Source organism: Cavia porcellus, unplaced genomic scaffold, assembly GCF_034190915.1.
Source record: "Cavia porcellus strain 051 isolate PalLab524CR breed Dunkin Hartley unplaced genomic scaffold, mCavPor4.1 scaffold_5, whole genome shotgun sequence".
In the NCBI taxonomy this organism is placed as follows: domain Eukaryota; kingdom Metazoa; phylum Chordata; class Mammalia; order Rodentia; family Caviidae; genus Cavia; species Cavia porcellus.
This window is the reverse complement of record NW_026947488.1, coordinates 54,642,861-54,657,002: the sequence shown is the minus strand read 5'-3', so window position 1 is coordinate 54,657,002 and position 14,142 is coordinate 54,642,861. Positions and strand designations below refer to the sequence as shown.

The 14,142-nt window shown below is 37.6% G+C and overlaps 1 protein-coding gene across 5 annotated transcripts in view; it reads right to left on the bottom strand.

The window, feature by feature from the left end:
* Rad54l2 (RAD54 like 2) overlaps nt 1–14,142 on the bottom strand; it is an 83,696-nt gene that overhangs the window by 41,050 nt on the left and 28,504 nt on the right. For all 5 annotated transcript variants that reach the window (XM_013159943.3, XM_003476706.5, XM_013159944.3 and 2 more), the window contains one exon: nt 7,750–7,942. In XM_013159943.3, coding sequence (XP_013015397.1) covers nt 7,750–7,888 — 139 coding nt within the window. In that variant the 5' untranslated portion in view covers nt 7,889–7,942. The remainder of the gene's footprint in view (nt 1–7,749; nt 7,943–14,142) is intronic.

Here is a 14,142-nt window from a genome sequence, read left to right as displayed (position 1 = left end):
AACCTTTTCCTTGGAGCCATAGAAAATTCAGAGAAAACATGTATCTATCTGGGAGCACTGCAGCTTCACCTTCCACACCTAGAAGAATATTCCACAGGAGTTCTCCCAAGACTTCATACTCCACAATGTATTGCTTTTAACAAATCCCTACCATTTTCCATCACCATTAACAAAAAATAAATCTCCTCCTTGCCTCCTCTTCTCATATCCATCCAGGGTTTAGTACAGCTAAACGTTCTACTCTAACCTCATCTATAGCATGGCTAATACCTGATCTGGATTCCCACATCACCCTCCGCCCTCATTTGCTCCCTCTTTCATCCACACCACAGATAATGGGCTTTCTGATTCTGATCATGTCTTGCAATCTTTAAAACTATCATTTCTGTCCTAAAAACATGTAGTGTCATTTCTGACTTTTCATCTCCTGTCTTACCTCTGGCCACTAAGTATATCTATCCAACCACCTCCACCAACACACCCTCTGCCTATGCTTTCCAGACACAAAAGCAGTGTTCTTTTTTTTTTTTTTTTTTTTTTTTCCTATGTTTTTGAAACAGTGTCTCATTATGAAGTTCAAACTGGCCTTGAACTCCTTTGAAGCCCAGGCTGGTCTTGAACTTGCAAGGATCCCCCTGCCTCAGCCACCCGAGTGCTGGGCTCACAAGCATGTGCCAACATGCCAAACTAACATAGTATTCTTAAGGGTCTCTGACATAAATTATGTTACATCTACTTTTCCCCACCTCTTCATCAAAAAGATGTTAAATTCCAATGACTTAATTCTAACTCATGATCTCTTTCGGGTCTCAGATTAATGGTTAGCATTTCAGAAGACCTCTAAACTCCTTCCTTTGTATTCTACTGTATTCCCAATATTACTAAGCTGTAGTATTCATCAATAAACTTATAGAAAGTCAATTCCACTTTTGTCTCTGTAGCTCAGTGCCAAGGCCCTGGGTTTCACCCCATCCCAGTACCACTGGGTGTTGTGGGCAAGAGAAGAAAAACACAAACAAACTAACCCAAAGCCATGAAAATACATGACTACCTGTGCATACAGTGGCCACACCAAACTTCACATTTTAATTATTTCAGGAGTTTTCTTGATCTAAACATTTCACAGCACTTTATCTAGAAAAAGAGGATAGACCTGAAGCTCGACTAGAAGGAAATACTGAGCCAAAAATACACCACATAAGAAAATACAGTTCCTAGAGGCAATTAGCAGAACTTCAAAACCTCATGCTGACACCAACTCTCCCTATCATTTCAGAGGACGAGAAAGTCCAGTACAGAAATCAGGAGAAAAGGAAAAGGGGAATAAAAAGCAAAACCCGTAACATGTCACTACATGCCATGGGTCTCCTAACATGGTATAAACAAAGCATTACCTTGTCCCTACTTGTGAGTTGTTCTAAAGACAAAGTCCTGATGCTTCTATTTTTTTTTTTTTTTTTTCCTTTTCTTCTGATACCAGGGATCGAACTCACGACCGCTTGCTTGCAGGGCAGGTGCTTATGCCACTGAGCTAAATCCCTAGCCCCCAAAGTCCTGATGCTATTCTCCAAATTCCAAACTTCTACATTCTATCATAACCAGATATTCTACTTGTAAAGACTCTACAAGTCAACATTCAAAGGTCAGTATCAAGGGAGAAAAAGCATCCCGCTTATTGAGGCAAAGACAAAAATATGTTTAATTCCCCCATCCATTCTCTATCCTACATTTCCAAATTGCACAGCAGTCTCGTCAACTTCCCAGGCTTCATCCAGTCCTTTCAACTCACCCTAAAAGTTCAGTAAGTGACTAAACATTCACACATCCTAATACAACAAATCTATTTTCTTCTCTTGTGCAGGTCAACTGACCCAAACAGATTAAATCACCAATACCCATTCCTGTAGAATTCTACCATAGATCTAATTGTTATCACCCTTCTACTATCTCTTATATATATAGCTACAGTAATATTCTTAAAATTAAAAGCTATGTGAATGCTTCTCAGCATAAATTTTCAATAATTCCATGCTGCCCACGAAGCATAAACTAAACGTCACAAGCCATCTCTCTAGTTTCATTCTGGTCACCCCATAATGTATTCAATGATATGTCAAAGACAGCTCTTTAATCTTTAGCATTGATCATACTTTCTTGTCTATACTGCCTTTATTCACTCTATTATTTCTAGCTTCTTTCCAACACCACTTAGTGATGGTAATGGAATCAACTTTTTCCCTTATTAGGAAACAAAGCAAACATAACACAGGCAAGAGAATTATAGAATCTTAGGTCTCAAAACTGGGCATGGTGGCACACGATTATAATCCCAGCACTCCAGAAAGCTAAACTAGGAAGACTGCAAATTCTAGCCCAGCCTGAGCAATTTAGCAAGACCCTGCTACAAACTAAATAAAAAAGGACTGTGGATGTAGTTCAGGGTAAAGGTAAATTGCACTGAGTAATCCACTCCTTTCCGAGCCTGTTTTAATAATACCTGTTAAAATGTATCTATACTACAGATAAGGGCAATCAAGTAAAATAAGTGTTTGTGAGAGAATTTAAGCAGTACTTAAAAGGAAAACTAATAGTTATAAATGTTTATATTAGAGGAAAAATCTGAAAATTAATGTTATTTATTTATTTATTTGGCAGGCTCTTGCTATATGTAGTCCAGGTTGCCCTAAACTCACTATATTCCCAAGATTCTCCTGCCTCAGCCTCCTGTATGCTGGAATTACAGGTCTATATCACCACGCGTCCAGCTATCAAAGAGCTATGCATATTCTTAGGAAGTTTGAAAGAGAGCCAAAAGAAATCTAAAAGATACAGAAAGAAGGAATTTATAAAGTAAAAACTACAAAGAAGACAAACATAACACCAAATCTAACAAACAATTCTTTGGTGATCTGGAAATCACCAAAGCAAATCCACAGTTCTTTGAAAAGAATACTACTGTCCAAATATTCGTGCAACCTAAAAAACAATATAAAAGTAAGCTACTGTTACCCACTAGAGATGAAATTTCAAATACAAAGAATGGAAGCAATAGTTTCCTTTTTGAAAGGGTTTCTCACATCTTAGTATAACTGACATGTGCACTAGATAATTGTTGGGGTTGGTGTCAGGACTGTTCAGCAGCATCCTTGGCTGAAAGATAGCAGTAGCATCCCCATCTCCACCCCCAGGAACCCTAACAACCAAAAGTCATCACATTATCAATGGTCCTGAAAGGCAACATCATTCCAGTTGAAAACTATTGCTCTAAGAAAACAAAAGGTCACAACACATTTTACTGCTAACACCAGATTATTCATAGCCACTCCTCATTTTAGAACTATGAGTTATTCTGTGTGCTAGAACTAGGGAATGATAAAATCCAAGGCTCAGGAAGGGGCAAGACTGAAGAAAGAGGGTTTCAGCAAAACTGCACAGTGTTAAGATGAGAGAAATACACAAGTTATAAGAGCTAAAATAGTACCAGTTACCAAAAACAAAGAGTTTGTATCAATTTTATTTCTATAAAAAGGCTGAGAAGGACTATACAGCTCTAAAGCTGGAGAGAAATGGTACTGTATAAAAATGATCCTTAAAAAGGAGGAATGTAAATTATCATTATTTGTTGATAACATGATCCTCTTCATAGAAGATCCCAAACTCTTCTAGTATTAATAACCAAATTCAGGAACATAGCAAAACACAAAGTCAACACTCAGAAATTAACCGTGTTAGCCAGATATGCTGGTGCATGCCTCTAATTCCAGCACTCTGGAAGCTGAGGCAAGAGGATCACTGTGAGTTCAGGGCCACTCTGGGCTACATAAGCAAGTTCAAGGCCGGCATGCCCTACATAGTAAGACCATGTCTCACAAAACAAACAAACAAACAAAACTCTTGTATACCAATAATAAATTCACTGAGAGAGAAAGTAAGGAGACAATACCTTTCACAATACCATCAAGTAAAATGAAATACTGTACTTAGGAATTAACCTGAGGAAATAAAGAAAGACCTATACAATCAAAACTACAGTGCTCTGAAAAGATCAAAGACAATACCAAAAAAAATGGAAAGATACCCCCTATTCCTGGATAAGCAGAACCAATATAGTCAAAATGGATTCTAAAATTGTTACACAGATTTAAAGCAATCCCAATCAAATATCAGTAATATTTTTCCTAGAACTAGAAAAGACAATCCTAAAATCCTTATGGAAACAGAAGAGACCTAAAGTACCAAAAGCCATTCTGCACAATAGGGAGAGGCAGGATGCATCACAATCTTGGACTTAAGTTACACTACAAAGTTACAGTGTAAAAACTGTAAAAACTGGAGGGCATTAGCAAAACAACTGACCTGTGGATCAACAGAACAGAAGAGAAACAATGCCAGGCACCCTCAGCTACCTTATCCTTGACAAAGAAGGGAAATATTTTCCAGGGAGGAAAATTATCCTGTTTAATAAATAGTGCCAGGGAAACTGGCTATCTACAGGATAAAAATTAAACCTAGACCCATACTTATCATCATCTACTAAACTAAAATCAAAGTGAATCAAAGATCTAAATATTATACCTGAAGTATTTAATCTGCTGGAAGACAAAATAGGCAAAACTCTTGAAGACATACATGTAGGCAAAGAATTTCTGAATAAAACCCTGGTTGCATGAAAAATAATACCAAGAAGTAACAAATGAAATCACATCAAATTAAAAAGCTTCTGCACTATAAAAGAAACCACTAACAGAGTGAGTTACACACATCCAGAATGGGAAAAAATTTTGCCAGGTACTCCTCAAAGACTAATATTTAGAATATATAAAGAACTCAAGCCAGGTATGATAGCACATTCCTGTAAACCCAGCAATTTAGGGGCTGAACCAGAAGAATCTCCAAGAGTTTGAGGCCAGCCTGGGCTATACAGTGAGTCCCAGACAGCCTAAGCTATATACTAAGACCCTGTTTCAAAACAAAACAGCTGAAAAGGACTTAGACCTCCCAAATTAGAGACCCAATTTTAAAAATGGGCATATAAAATGAATGAAAACTTTTCAGATAAAAAAGTCTAAATAGCCAATAACTACTGTACACGAAAAAGCATTCAGGGGCTGGGAATTTAGCTCAGTGGCATAAGCACCTGCCTGGCAAATGCAAGATTATGAGTTCGATCCCCGGTACAGAAAAAGAAAAGAAAAGAAAAAGCATTCAACATCACTTTCAAGAAATGTAGTAGGAGGGCTGGAGACTTAGCTCAGTGATATAAGTGCCTGCCTGGCAAGTCCAAAACCATGAGTATGATCCCCAGTACTACCAAAAAAAAAAAAAAAAGCCAGAAAAAAGAAATATAGTGGGAATGTAAGCTGGTACAGCTACTATTAAAATCAGTATACAGATTCCTTAAAAGCTAAATATATATATTCTATTTGACCCGCTATTCCCCCTTTTAGAGCTGAAGACATAATATACAGTGACACATGCATATCCACATTTATAGCAACACAATTTATAGCAGCTAAATCTTGGAAACAGCTTATAATTCCATCAACAGTGAATGGATAAAGAAAATGTAGGGGCTGGTGATTTAGCTCAGCGGCATAAGCACCTGCCTTGCAAGCAGGCAGTTGTGAGTTCGATCCCCAGTACTGATAAAAAAGAAAAAGACCAAAAAAAAAAAAAAAAAAAAAAAAAAGAAAATGTAGTATTTATACACAATGGAGTACTACTTTACCATAAAGGATAATGAAGTCATTTATAGGAAAATGGATGCACCTGAAGACCATAATGTTAAGTGAAATCAGATACACAAGCTTAAATATAGCATGGCTTCTCTTATACGAGAACACTGTATATAAATAAAGTGCAAAATAAAAGACAGACAGTAGGAAAACTAAAAAGAAAGTTAATATACACCAATATAGCCGACATACCTGAAATTGTGCCTTTATTTACTATAATTTTCTTACGTGTCATATATGTTCTTTACGTGTTAGTCTGACTATTATACTGTGTTTTTGATAATTAACTTCATACAGACATAAAACAAATAAATCTAATGTTTGCTGAAAAAAATAGAAAAATATTTTAAAACATAGGGATGGAGCCAGATGTAATGGTATACCTCTGTAATCTCAGCACTCAGAAGGCTGAGGCAGGAGGATAACCAAGAATTTGAGGCCAACCTGGGCTACACAGTGAGTTCAAAGTCTGCCTGAACTACATAGTGAAAGTGTCTCCAAAAAAAAAGACGACAACAAAGGAGAGGATGGCTATGTATATATCTGTTATACTTGACAGCAGCATCTGAAATCCAATCTGAACCTGACAAGAATTCTAGGAATATTTTAAAACATAATTCTGAAAACCCAAATAATACAAATCAAATAGAGATGCAGACACCTCCTCAGGAACAAGAGCAAAACAGGACAGTGTACCTTCACAGCATCGTGGTCTTCCATTACCTTCACTCATTCTACTTTATAAAAACTACTACGTGGAGATTCAAACTGAGTAAGCTAGCAGTGGTAGTATTTTGTCATCAAGGAAAAATAAAACTGCAACCATCATTTCCCAGAGAGGCAGGAAAACTGATTCCTGACCAGTATGGCAGCTGTTAGGACAAATAAATGTAAAGTGAAGACAGTAGCAGCAGCAAAGAGGATTGGGACTCATCTCCCTCTGTGACTCTAGAGTGGAACACAGTTTCCTAAGCTTTTTCAAATTCAATAATGATGACCTATGGTAATGTTCAGTTCTAAGAAAGGTAGTCTGTTATAAACAGACAAAATATCCATCAGTCAGAACTACAAACAACTGAATACTATACTGTGAAAGGTCAGAATTCAGAAGCCTATGGCTAGGTCCAGATAACCTACCGTTGGACTAAAGATTAACAGAAAAAGTTCAGAAGCCTGAGCCAGGAGGCCAGCCTAGGCTACACAGCAAGTTCAAGGCCAGCCAAGGTCTTACAAAGTAAGACCTTATCTCAAAAAATATGTGGAGAGGAGCTGGGGATTTAGCTTAGTGGCATAAGTGCCTGCCTGGTAAGTGCAAGGTCATATGTTGATCCTCAGTACAAAAAAAAAAGGTGGGAAGAGGTACAAAAGAAAAAAGAAAAAGTTCAATGCCATTTCAAGAAGAGGGGTAAGGGGAAAAATACAATGAACAAACCAAATAGGTTTGGAGCCTACCAGCTATAAAGATGTAGTCCTTTCCCAACAACAAGAGTTTAGATTCACCACAAGTGGCCAGGAAGCACAACAGCACTCCAGGAGATGCAGCCAGCTTTCTAGAGTTATAAGCCTATCCAGGGAATCTCTCCTTACACAGTTCTCTTATGTACACACAGGCAGAATTGTGAATATAGTTTCAGAAAACTCGCACACCACTCACAGTCACCCTACACCTTATCCCAAAAGTCCATGACCCTAGGTTACAATACTCATCACAGCAACTCTGCCATCTATCCCTATGACCTGGGTAACTATACTATACCTTCAAATCTCTGTACCAAAGAATACACACTTGTCAAAGATGAGCTAAATGCTAACAGTTCTGCCAGAACTAAAGCAAGGTTTATGTGTAAGAACAACAATCTATTTCCTGGGAATGAGTGCACTGACACTGAGTTTTCAGTCTACCTCCTCTCTATGGGTAACTTGCAAAATCCAATTAGAAACATCAAACTCGCCCACAAAAAAATTCCATTAGAAACAAAGATAATGCAGTCTGTCACTTAGTAAATCTACTCACCATCCAGTAGGTCTTCCTCATCATCCCTGTCATGCTCCTCCACTGCCATCACCTCCTCCTCCTCCTCCTCTTCCGCATCCTCCAGCTCCACGTCCGGGTCCAGGTCTGGATCGCTCCCTGAGGCAGATTCGTCTGACATGGCTCCCAGAGGTCCTCAGTGGGCATTACCAACTCATGGTCCACTGCAAGTATTCTGGGAGGTGGACAAGAGACAATGGAATCACAAAGGTTTCACTTAGGAGCACAAATCTTTTAAAGAAAAAGATACTGAAAATGCATTTTTAAGCAAGGCAAGCTAACTGTAACCAAATCTCAGCCTTCTCTATGAGTACACTACCCTTACACATGTTTTGGCAACTCTGCCCAGCAGTCTTCTCCTGGCTACTTTGAGAAGAATATTTTTTTTGGTGGTGCCAATAATTGAACCTGAGGCTACACAAACAGTAAACTATCACTGAGCTACAGCCCTAACCTAAGAAAGTATCTTAAAAGTCTCAACGATAAAAACTATGTAACTCAGAAATGCCATTTGTTCATTCCTTCTTGCATTACTTGTTTCCTAAGCACCATCTCCCTATCTTCATAGGTGTCTATACAACTACACATACACACAATCACAGGCACTATTTTAGACACGGCAGGAAGAACAACACATGCAGGAAGTGCACAGGGACTAGTGTGTGCCAGGAGGTGCTACTACTTCGTATAGAACTATCAGGGAATTCTCACTGAGCAGAGGCAGGAAGGAAGCTGGAGAAATACAAACACCTGGAGAAGTACATTCAGGGAGAGCAAGCCTCAGGGGCTGAGCTCAGGAGTGAGGAGGACTGGGAATACTCAGGGAATAATGAATAGGTCCTGCCTCAAACAAGGGTTTAAGAACACAGTAAGAGGGGCTGGGGATTTAGCTCAGCGGCATAAGCGCCTGCCTTGCAAGCAGGCAGTCGTGAGTTCGATCCCCGGTACCGATAAAAAGGAAAAAGACAAAAAAAAAAAAAAAAAAAAAAAAAAAGAACACAGTAAGAATACTTCATTCTCCAGTCACCTGAATGTTTTCCAGGGGAAAACTAGCTCTTTACTACAATGTGACACTTCCCAAAGATATGGAGAGCCTCAGGTACGGAATCCTGTGTATTCTGTGGCTCTTCCTTACCTCCTCGCTCAATCCAACTCTCCTTCTTCTAAGAAGCCCATGCAAACTATCCCAGATGTCTAGATTCATAGTCCCTCTTCTACACTCTACTAAGCTGTTATAAAGCCCATAATATATTTTGAGTTAACAAACTGATTCAAAATAACCTTATTTCCAAACTACGGGTAGATATCACCAAACGTCAACTAAAAATTATCAGTCTTCACTGAAGGCTTTATATGGGCTCTCTCTAGCAAAGTGATTTACCTTCTCTGATTTCCAGTCTTGATCCAAGAGAGAACACCTCAGGGCAACGTTTCAGACACCATTGTGTCTTGGTGTCCCATAGCTAGAAGCATGTCCTACCTATATTTAAGTTATTCATTCACACTCACTCCCTCATTTGCCAACCTGCTATATTTATTTCTACCATGTACCTAGAGCTGTATGTCTCTTTCTCTTTTCTTCCCACTCTCATTCTCATCACTTTGAAGATAGTAATATGCAATGCATTAACTACTGTCAATTTCTTATTATCTTGTTTTTGAAATTTTGTATCTTTATTGGTTTTTTTATTTTTAAAATAAAATTTTAAAAAAGATCATGCTTATATTGAAAATCTCAGGAAATCAATAACAAAGTGAAACAAACAAAATCTCCTAAAATAAATAAATTCAGCAAGGTTATAGAATAATCAATAACTCAGTCAAACTTGTATTTATATAACAGTGAACTTATGAAAAATAAAACTTAAATATTATTTACAATATTATCCTAAGTTAATATATGTGCATAAATTTAACAAACATGTAAATGATCATAATGCAAAAACATTAAAAAGGCTAAGGAATAAAATCAAATAAGATATCAATGGAGATATATACACTGTTCATGAATTAAAAACAATATAATAACAACATATGTTTCTCCAAAAAGAAAAAAAAAAAAAAAAGTAATTTCTTCTTTAAAAAAAAGGTAGCAATAGCTAGATGAGAAGTTCAGAGGTAAATAGAACAAAATATTGACTTGTACGTTCACCATTTCCACTTTTCTGTTATTGTCAAATTTTTCATGTATAAAAGTGAGAGAAGAGAACAAGGTAAGTAATTTCTTACAAGACAATCTGCTACACACAACCACACAAATACTCAGGTCAACCTCAGCTCTTCCCATCTCCCAAAATAAAAACTGAAGTACAAGTTTTCTAATTATTCAAAAAACTATTCCAAAACTGAAATCTCCTATTAAAGATCAGATACAAAACTTCTATCTTCTACTAAAGAAGAGGAGAGGAGTGAAGGTACAGCAGTAGCAAAGTAAATCCTTTAGGGTTTCAAAAAACCAAAACTTACATTTAGCAATGCTCAGAGTTAAAAAGAACAAATAAAAAGTGTATATGTGTTTGTAGGTCATGTACATAGCCTCTCAAGAGGGCTAAAGCAAAAACCAAAGAATTTAGTAATAAAAATTTAAAGTGTTGCATTAATAAGTTATTTCCAATATCAGCTGCAAAATGCAATAAGGAACAGAAGGAAAGTTATCCACAGATATAAATTACTCTAACACTGAGATTCACTTAATGATCAGACAAATTCCACATCCCTGTAGGACTATCCTGTGACTCTGGTCTATTTAGCAAGTAGCTTTTAAAGTGAAATTATTTCTCAACATCTGTAGTGAAATTATCTCCAAACAACAGTATATGATAATCTATCAGCAGCTACTCTGTTTTGAAGTCAATATTCGAACCAGGGATTTAGCTCAGCAGTGTTTAAGTGCCTGCCTTGCCAGTACAAGGCTATGAGTTTGATCCCCAGTACCAAAACAAAAAAAGAAGTCAATATTCATTCATAATCCACACAGCTTCTGTTTCATCCTAGACTGCCTTAGATAAAACTATTTTCCTTGCTGTGGGACTGGCTGATTGTAGAATTACTTTGTTTTTTAAGAAGAGTTAATTTGGCTCATGTGAAGTAACTTTTATTTTCTTTTTTCTTTCTTTTTTTTTTTTTTTTCTTTTTTGTGGTACTAGAGATCGAACTCATGATCTTGCGCTTGCCAGGCAGGCACTTAGGCCACTGAGCTAAATCCTCAGCAAAAAAAAAAATTTTTTTTTTGGTACCGGGGATTGAACTCATGACCTCGCGTTTGCCAAGCAGGCACTTATGCCGCTGAGCTAAACCCCCAGCTGATGTGAAGTAACTTTTAGACAAATTTGTTACTAGCAGGTACCTTTAGGTAATCTGAATGCCAGTCACTCTAATAAAGAAATTGTCTAATGGTAGGATGACAATCAGAAATAAATACCATAGTAACAAGGAAAAGTTGTTATACAGTTCTGGTTAACAAACTGATTCAAAATAACCTTAGTTCTAAGGGTGGGGCAGGAGGATTGCTGCAAATTTGAGGACAGCCTGGGATACAAAGTGAGTTCAAAGCCAGCCTGAACTGCATAGCAAAACTCTGTCTCAAAAAAGTAAATAAATAAAAATTTAAAAATAAAATAATCATAGTTCCCAATTGCTGATAGATATTAGCAAACATCAATTAAACAATAACAACCACATAACACTATTAGAATGAGATATGTTTGCAGCCCCTACTCAAAACAGTTTCAAAACAGTAGATGTTTTAAAACAGTATGCTATCCAGTGGAGACAGGAGATAGAGGGATGCTAGATAACAGGTATCTGAATATAGCTACATAGGAGGAAAAAGTTCTAACATTCTACAGTAATATATGGGGACTATCTTCACAACAAATAATTATATATTTTATAACAAACTAGAAGAGAGATTTTTTTTTGCAAAGAGAAGATTTTAAAAGCTTTTAATAAAAAAAGATAACAAATATTTAAGAAGGTAAAAGTGCTAATGCAATAGTATAGCTAATTATCTTGTAAGTAGGCAGTAGGTATAGGATAGGGAGGCTAAGATGGAGGTGACTAGGTAAAAAGAAAACAGATATACACCAAATTAAGAGCTATTTCAAGCCATGCAGCTAGTTTAGCTTAGAAATATAAAAGCAAACACAGAAAAATGGGAAAAAAAGTTAGTTAAGAATGTGCAGATAAAGACCCTTTCCAGGAAGAAGCTTCTTAAGCAGAACCTGTTAAGTTAGCTTCTCCCAACCTCCAGGCTGGACTTCGAGGAATATTACAAATGTAAACTAGTTTCCATTGAACTTATTTTGTGAGTGACTTTTTTTTTTTGTACCAATGTCAGGATCTTGCGCTTGCCAGGCAAGCACTGTGCCACTGACTTCTTTAAGTCAGTTGAGTAACTGATTTTTAAAACCCTATACAGATATTCCTCATTTAACAGCCCACATATTTAATGACTGTTCAGACTTATGACCCCACCGTTTGGACTTAGAACCCCTTTTTCTTTTTTTGTATAGTTCTGTATTTCTTGTTTATAGAGTCTCAATGCTTGGGAGTTTTTCTGGATGGTATATCTTATTTACACAGTACTGTAATTTTTGTTGATTGTACTGTACTATACAGTACCATAGTTTTATGTTCTGTTGTATATTACGGTACTTCATGTAAGAGCTATGCAAATAAAAGCAAAGTCATCAAGTTGGAGTTCCCTTTAACCATTTCTTTATTCTGCATATTGTAATGTACATACTAGATATAGTTCCTCATTCAGCAACCAATTCATTCAACACTTCCGTCACAAGACCTAAACTCACTCTTTAAACAAGGAATGTCTCTACTACAAAGCCCCTGCACCCTACTTAATCCATGTAAGACCAGGAAGCAAAAACACTTGAATTTCGCCTTTCAGAATCCCTTCCTAGAAACCACAAGCTAAATACTCTCCTAACTTCATCTGCTTGTCAGTGATTTCATTCTTGGACGTAGTGAGAAGAAAAAGTTGGACTTATGCAATTTTTACAGAGCTAAATGTTTCACTATTACCCTGATTTGCTTACTACACATTGTATACATGGATAGCATTATCATATTATACCCATAAATGTGAATTTTTTAAACATTGGAAACCATAGTAATAATACCCAGATTCAGGTAGATGGCACATGCCTATAATCCTAAGCTCTGGGAAGCTAAGGCAGGAGGACACAAGTTCAAGCCCAGTCTGGGCAACTTAGCAACTTGGTGCCACTCTGTCTCAAAAAAGGGGGGATGGATATGTAGCTCAATGTGAAAGCTTAATTCCCCAGTACCATCACCCCCACCCCAAAAAGAAAAAAAAGTACCCAGACTATCAGATTTCCAGAACAGAAAAAGAGACTGGACAGCAACAGAGTTCTTCAAAGCCCATCAAATTTGGGGTTCCCCCCCCCCCCGCTCCTTTCCATAGGTCACTGAATTTGAGATAATGAATGTTCTCCTCAGCAATTTTGAATCACACCAACAACTTAATGGGTATGTTTTGCTGTTAGTGATCTTCAAAAAGTAGGAATACGGCAGAGGAAAAGGTGCTCTTAGTGGGCAGCAGCAGAGACAAAACATTGTGTGTCTCTAAGGAACTCCACCCATACACATACACCTCCATGTGGGGCCTAACTATTCAGAATACAGGGAAGGTATCCCTGATTCAAACACTTAAATTTTAGTAAATATAACCGGGAAAGCTGGTAGAACAAATGCATCTTCCCATTTGTTCCTCATTACATGTGCAATGCTGCTTCAATCTGCGACAGCCTGGGCTTCTCACACAGAGAAGCTGAAGAGTGATCATGGATATGCTGCACCTTTATGAGAATGCTGTTTCAGCAAACAAACTCTGGGCATGGACCTCAATTTAAATGGAACTGGAGAACTAGTTATTCAAAGGAATTCTAAAGAGAATTCCCAAGTATGCCAATAAGTCTACGGTTTAATATACTGGATTTGATAAAAGCAGGTCATAATTATGGAGAAACTCAAAGCTAATCCCAGGCCCACCCCTCACAGCAATCTTGAGAGCAAAAGAAAAGGTTATTCTAACCTGCTAACTTCAAAAACAAGGCACCTGACTAATGACTGGTGCCTGTAATCCCAGCACTGTGGAAGTCTGAGGCAAGAAGATCAAGAGTTGAAGCCCACCTGGGCAGTTTAGCTAGACCCTGTCTCAGAATTTTAAAAAGGAGCTGAGGGACTAGGAATGTAGCACAGTGAGTTATTGAGAAGGCCCAGGGTTCAATCCCCAGTACGTCCTCCCTCCCCCAAAAAAAGAAGCAAAGGGGCATGGTGGTCTACACCTATAATTCCAGCACTCAGGAGACTAAGGCAGGAGGGAATGTTTGAGCC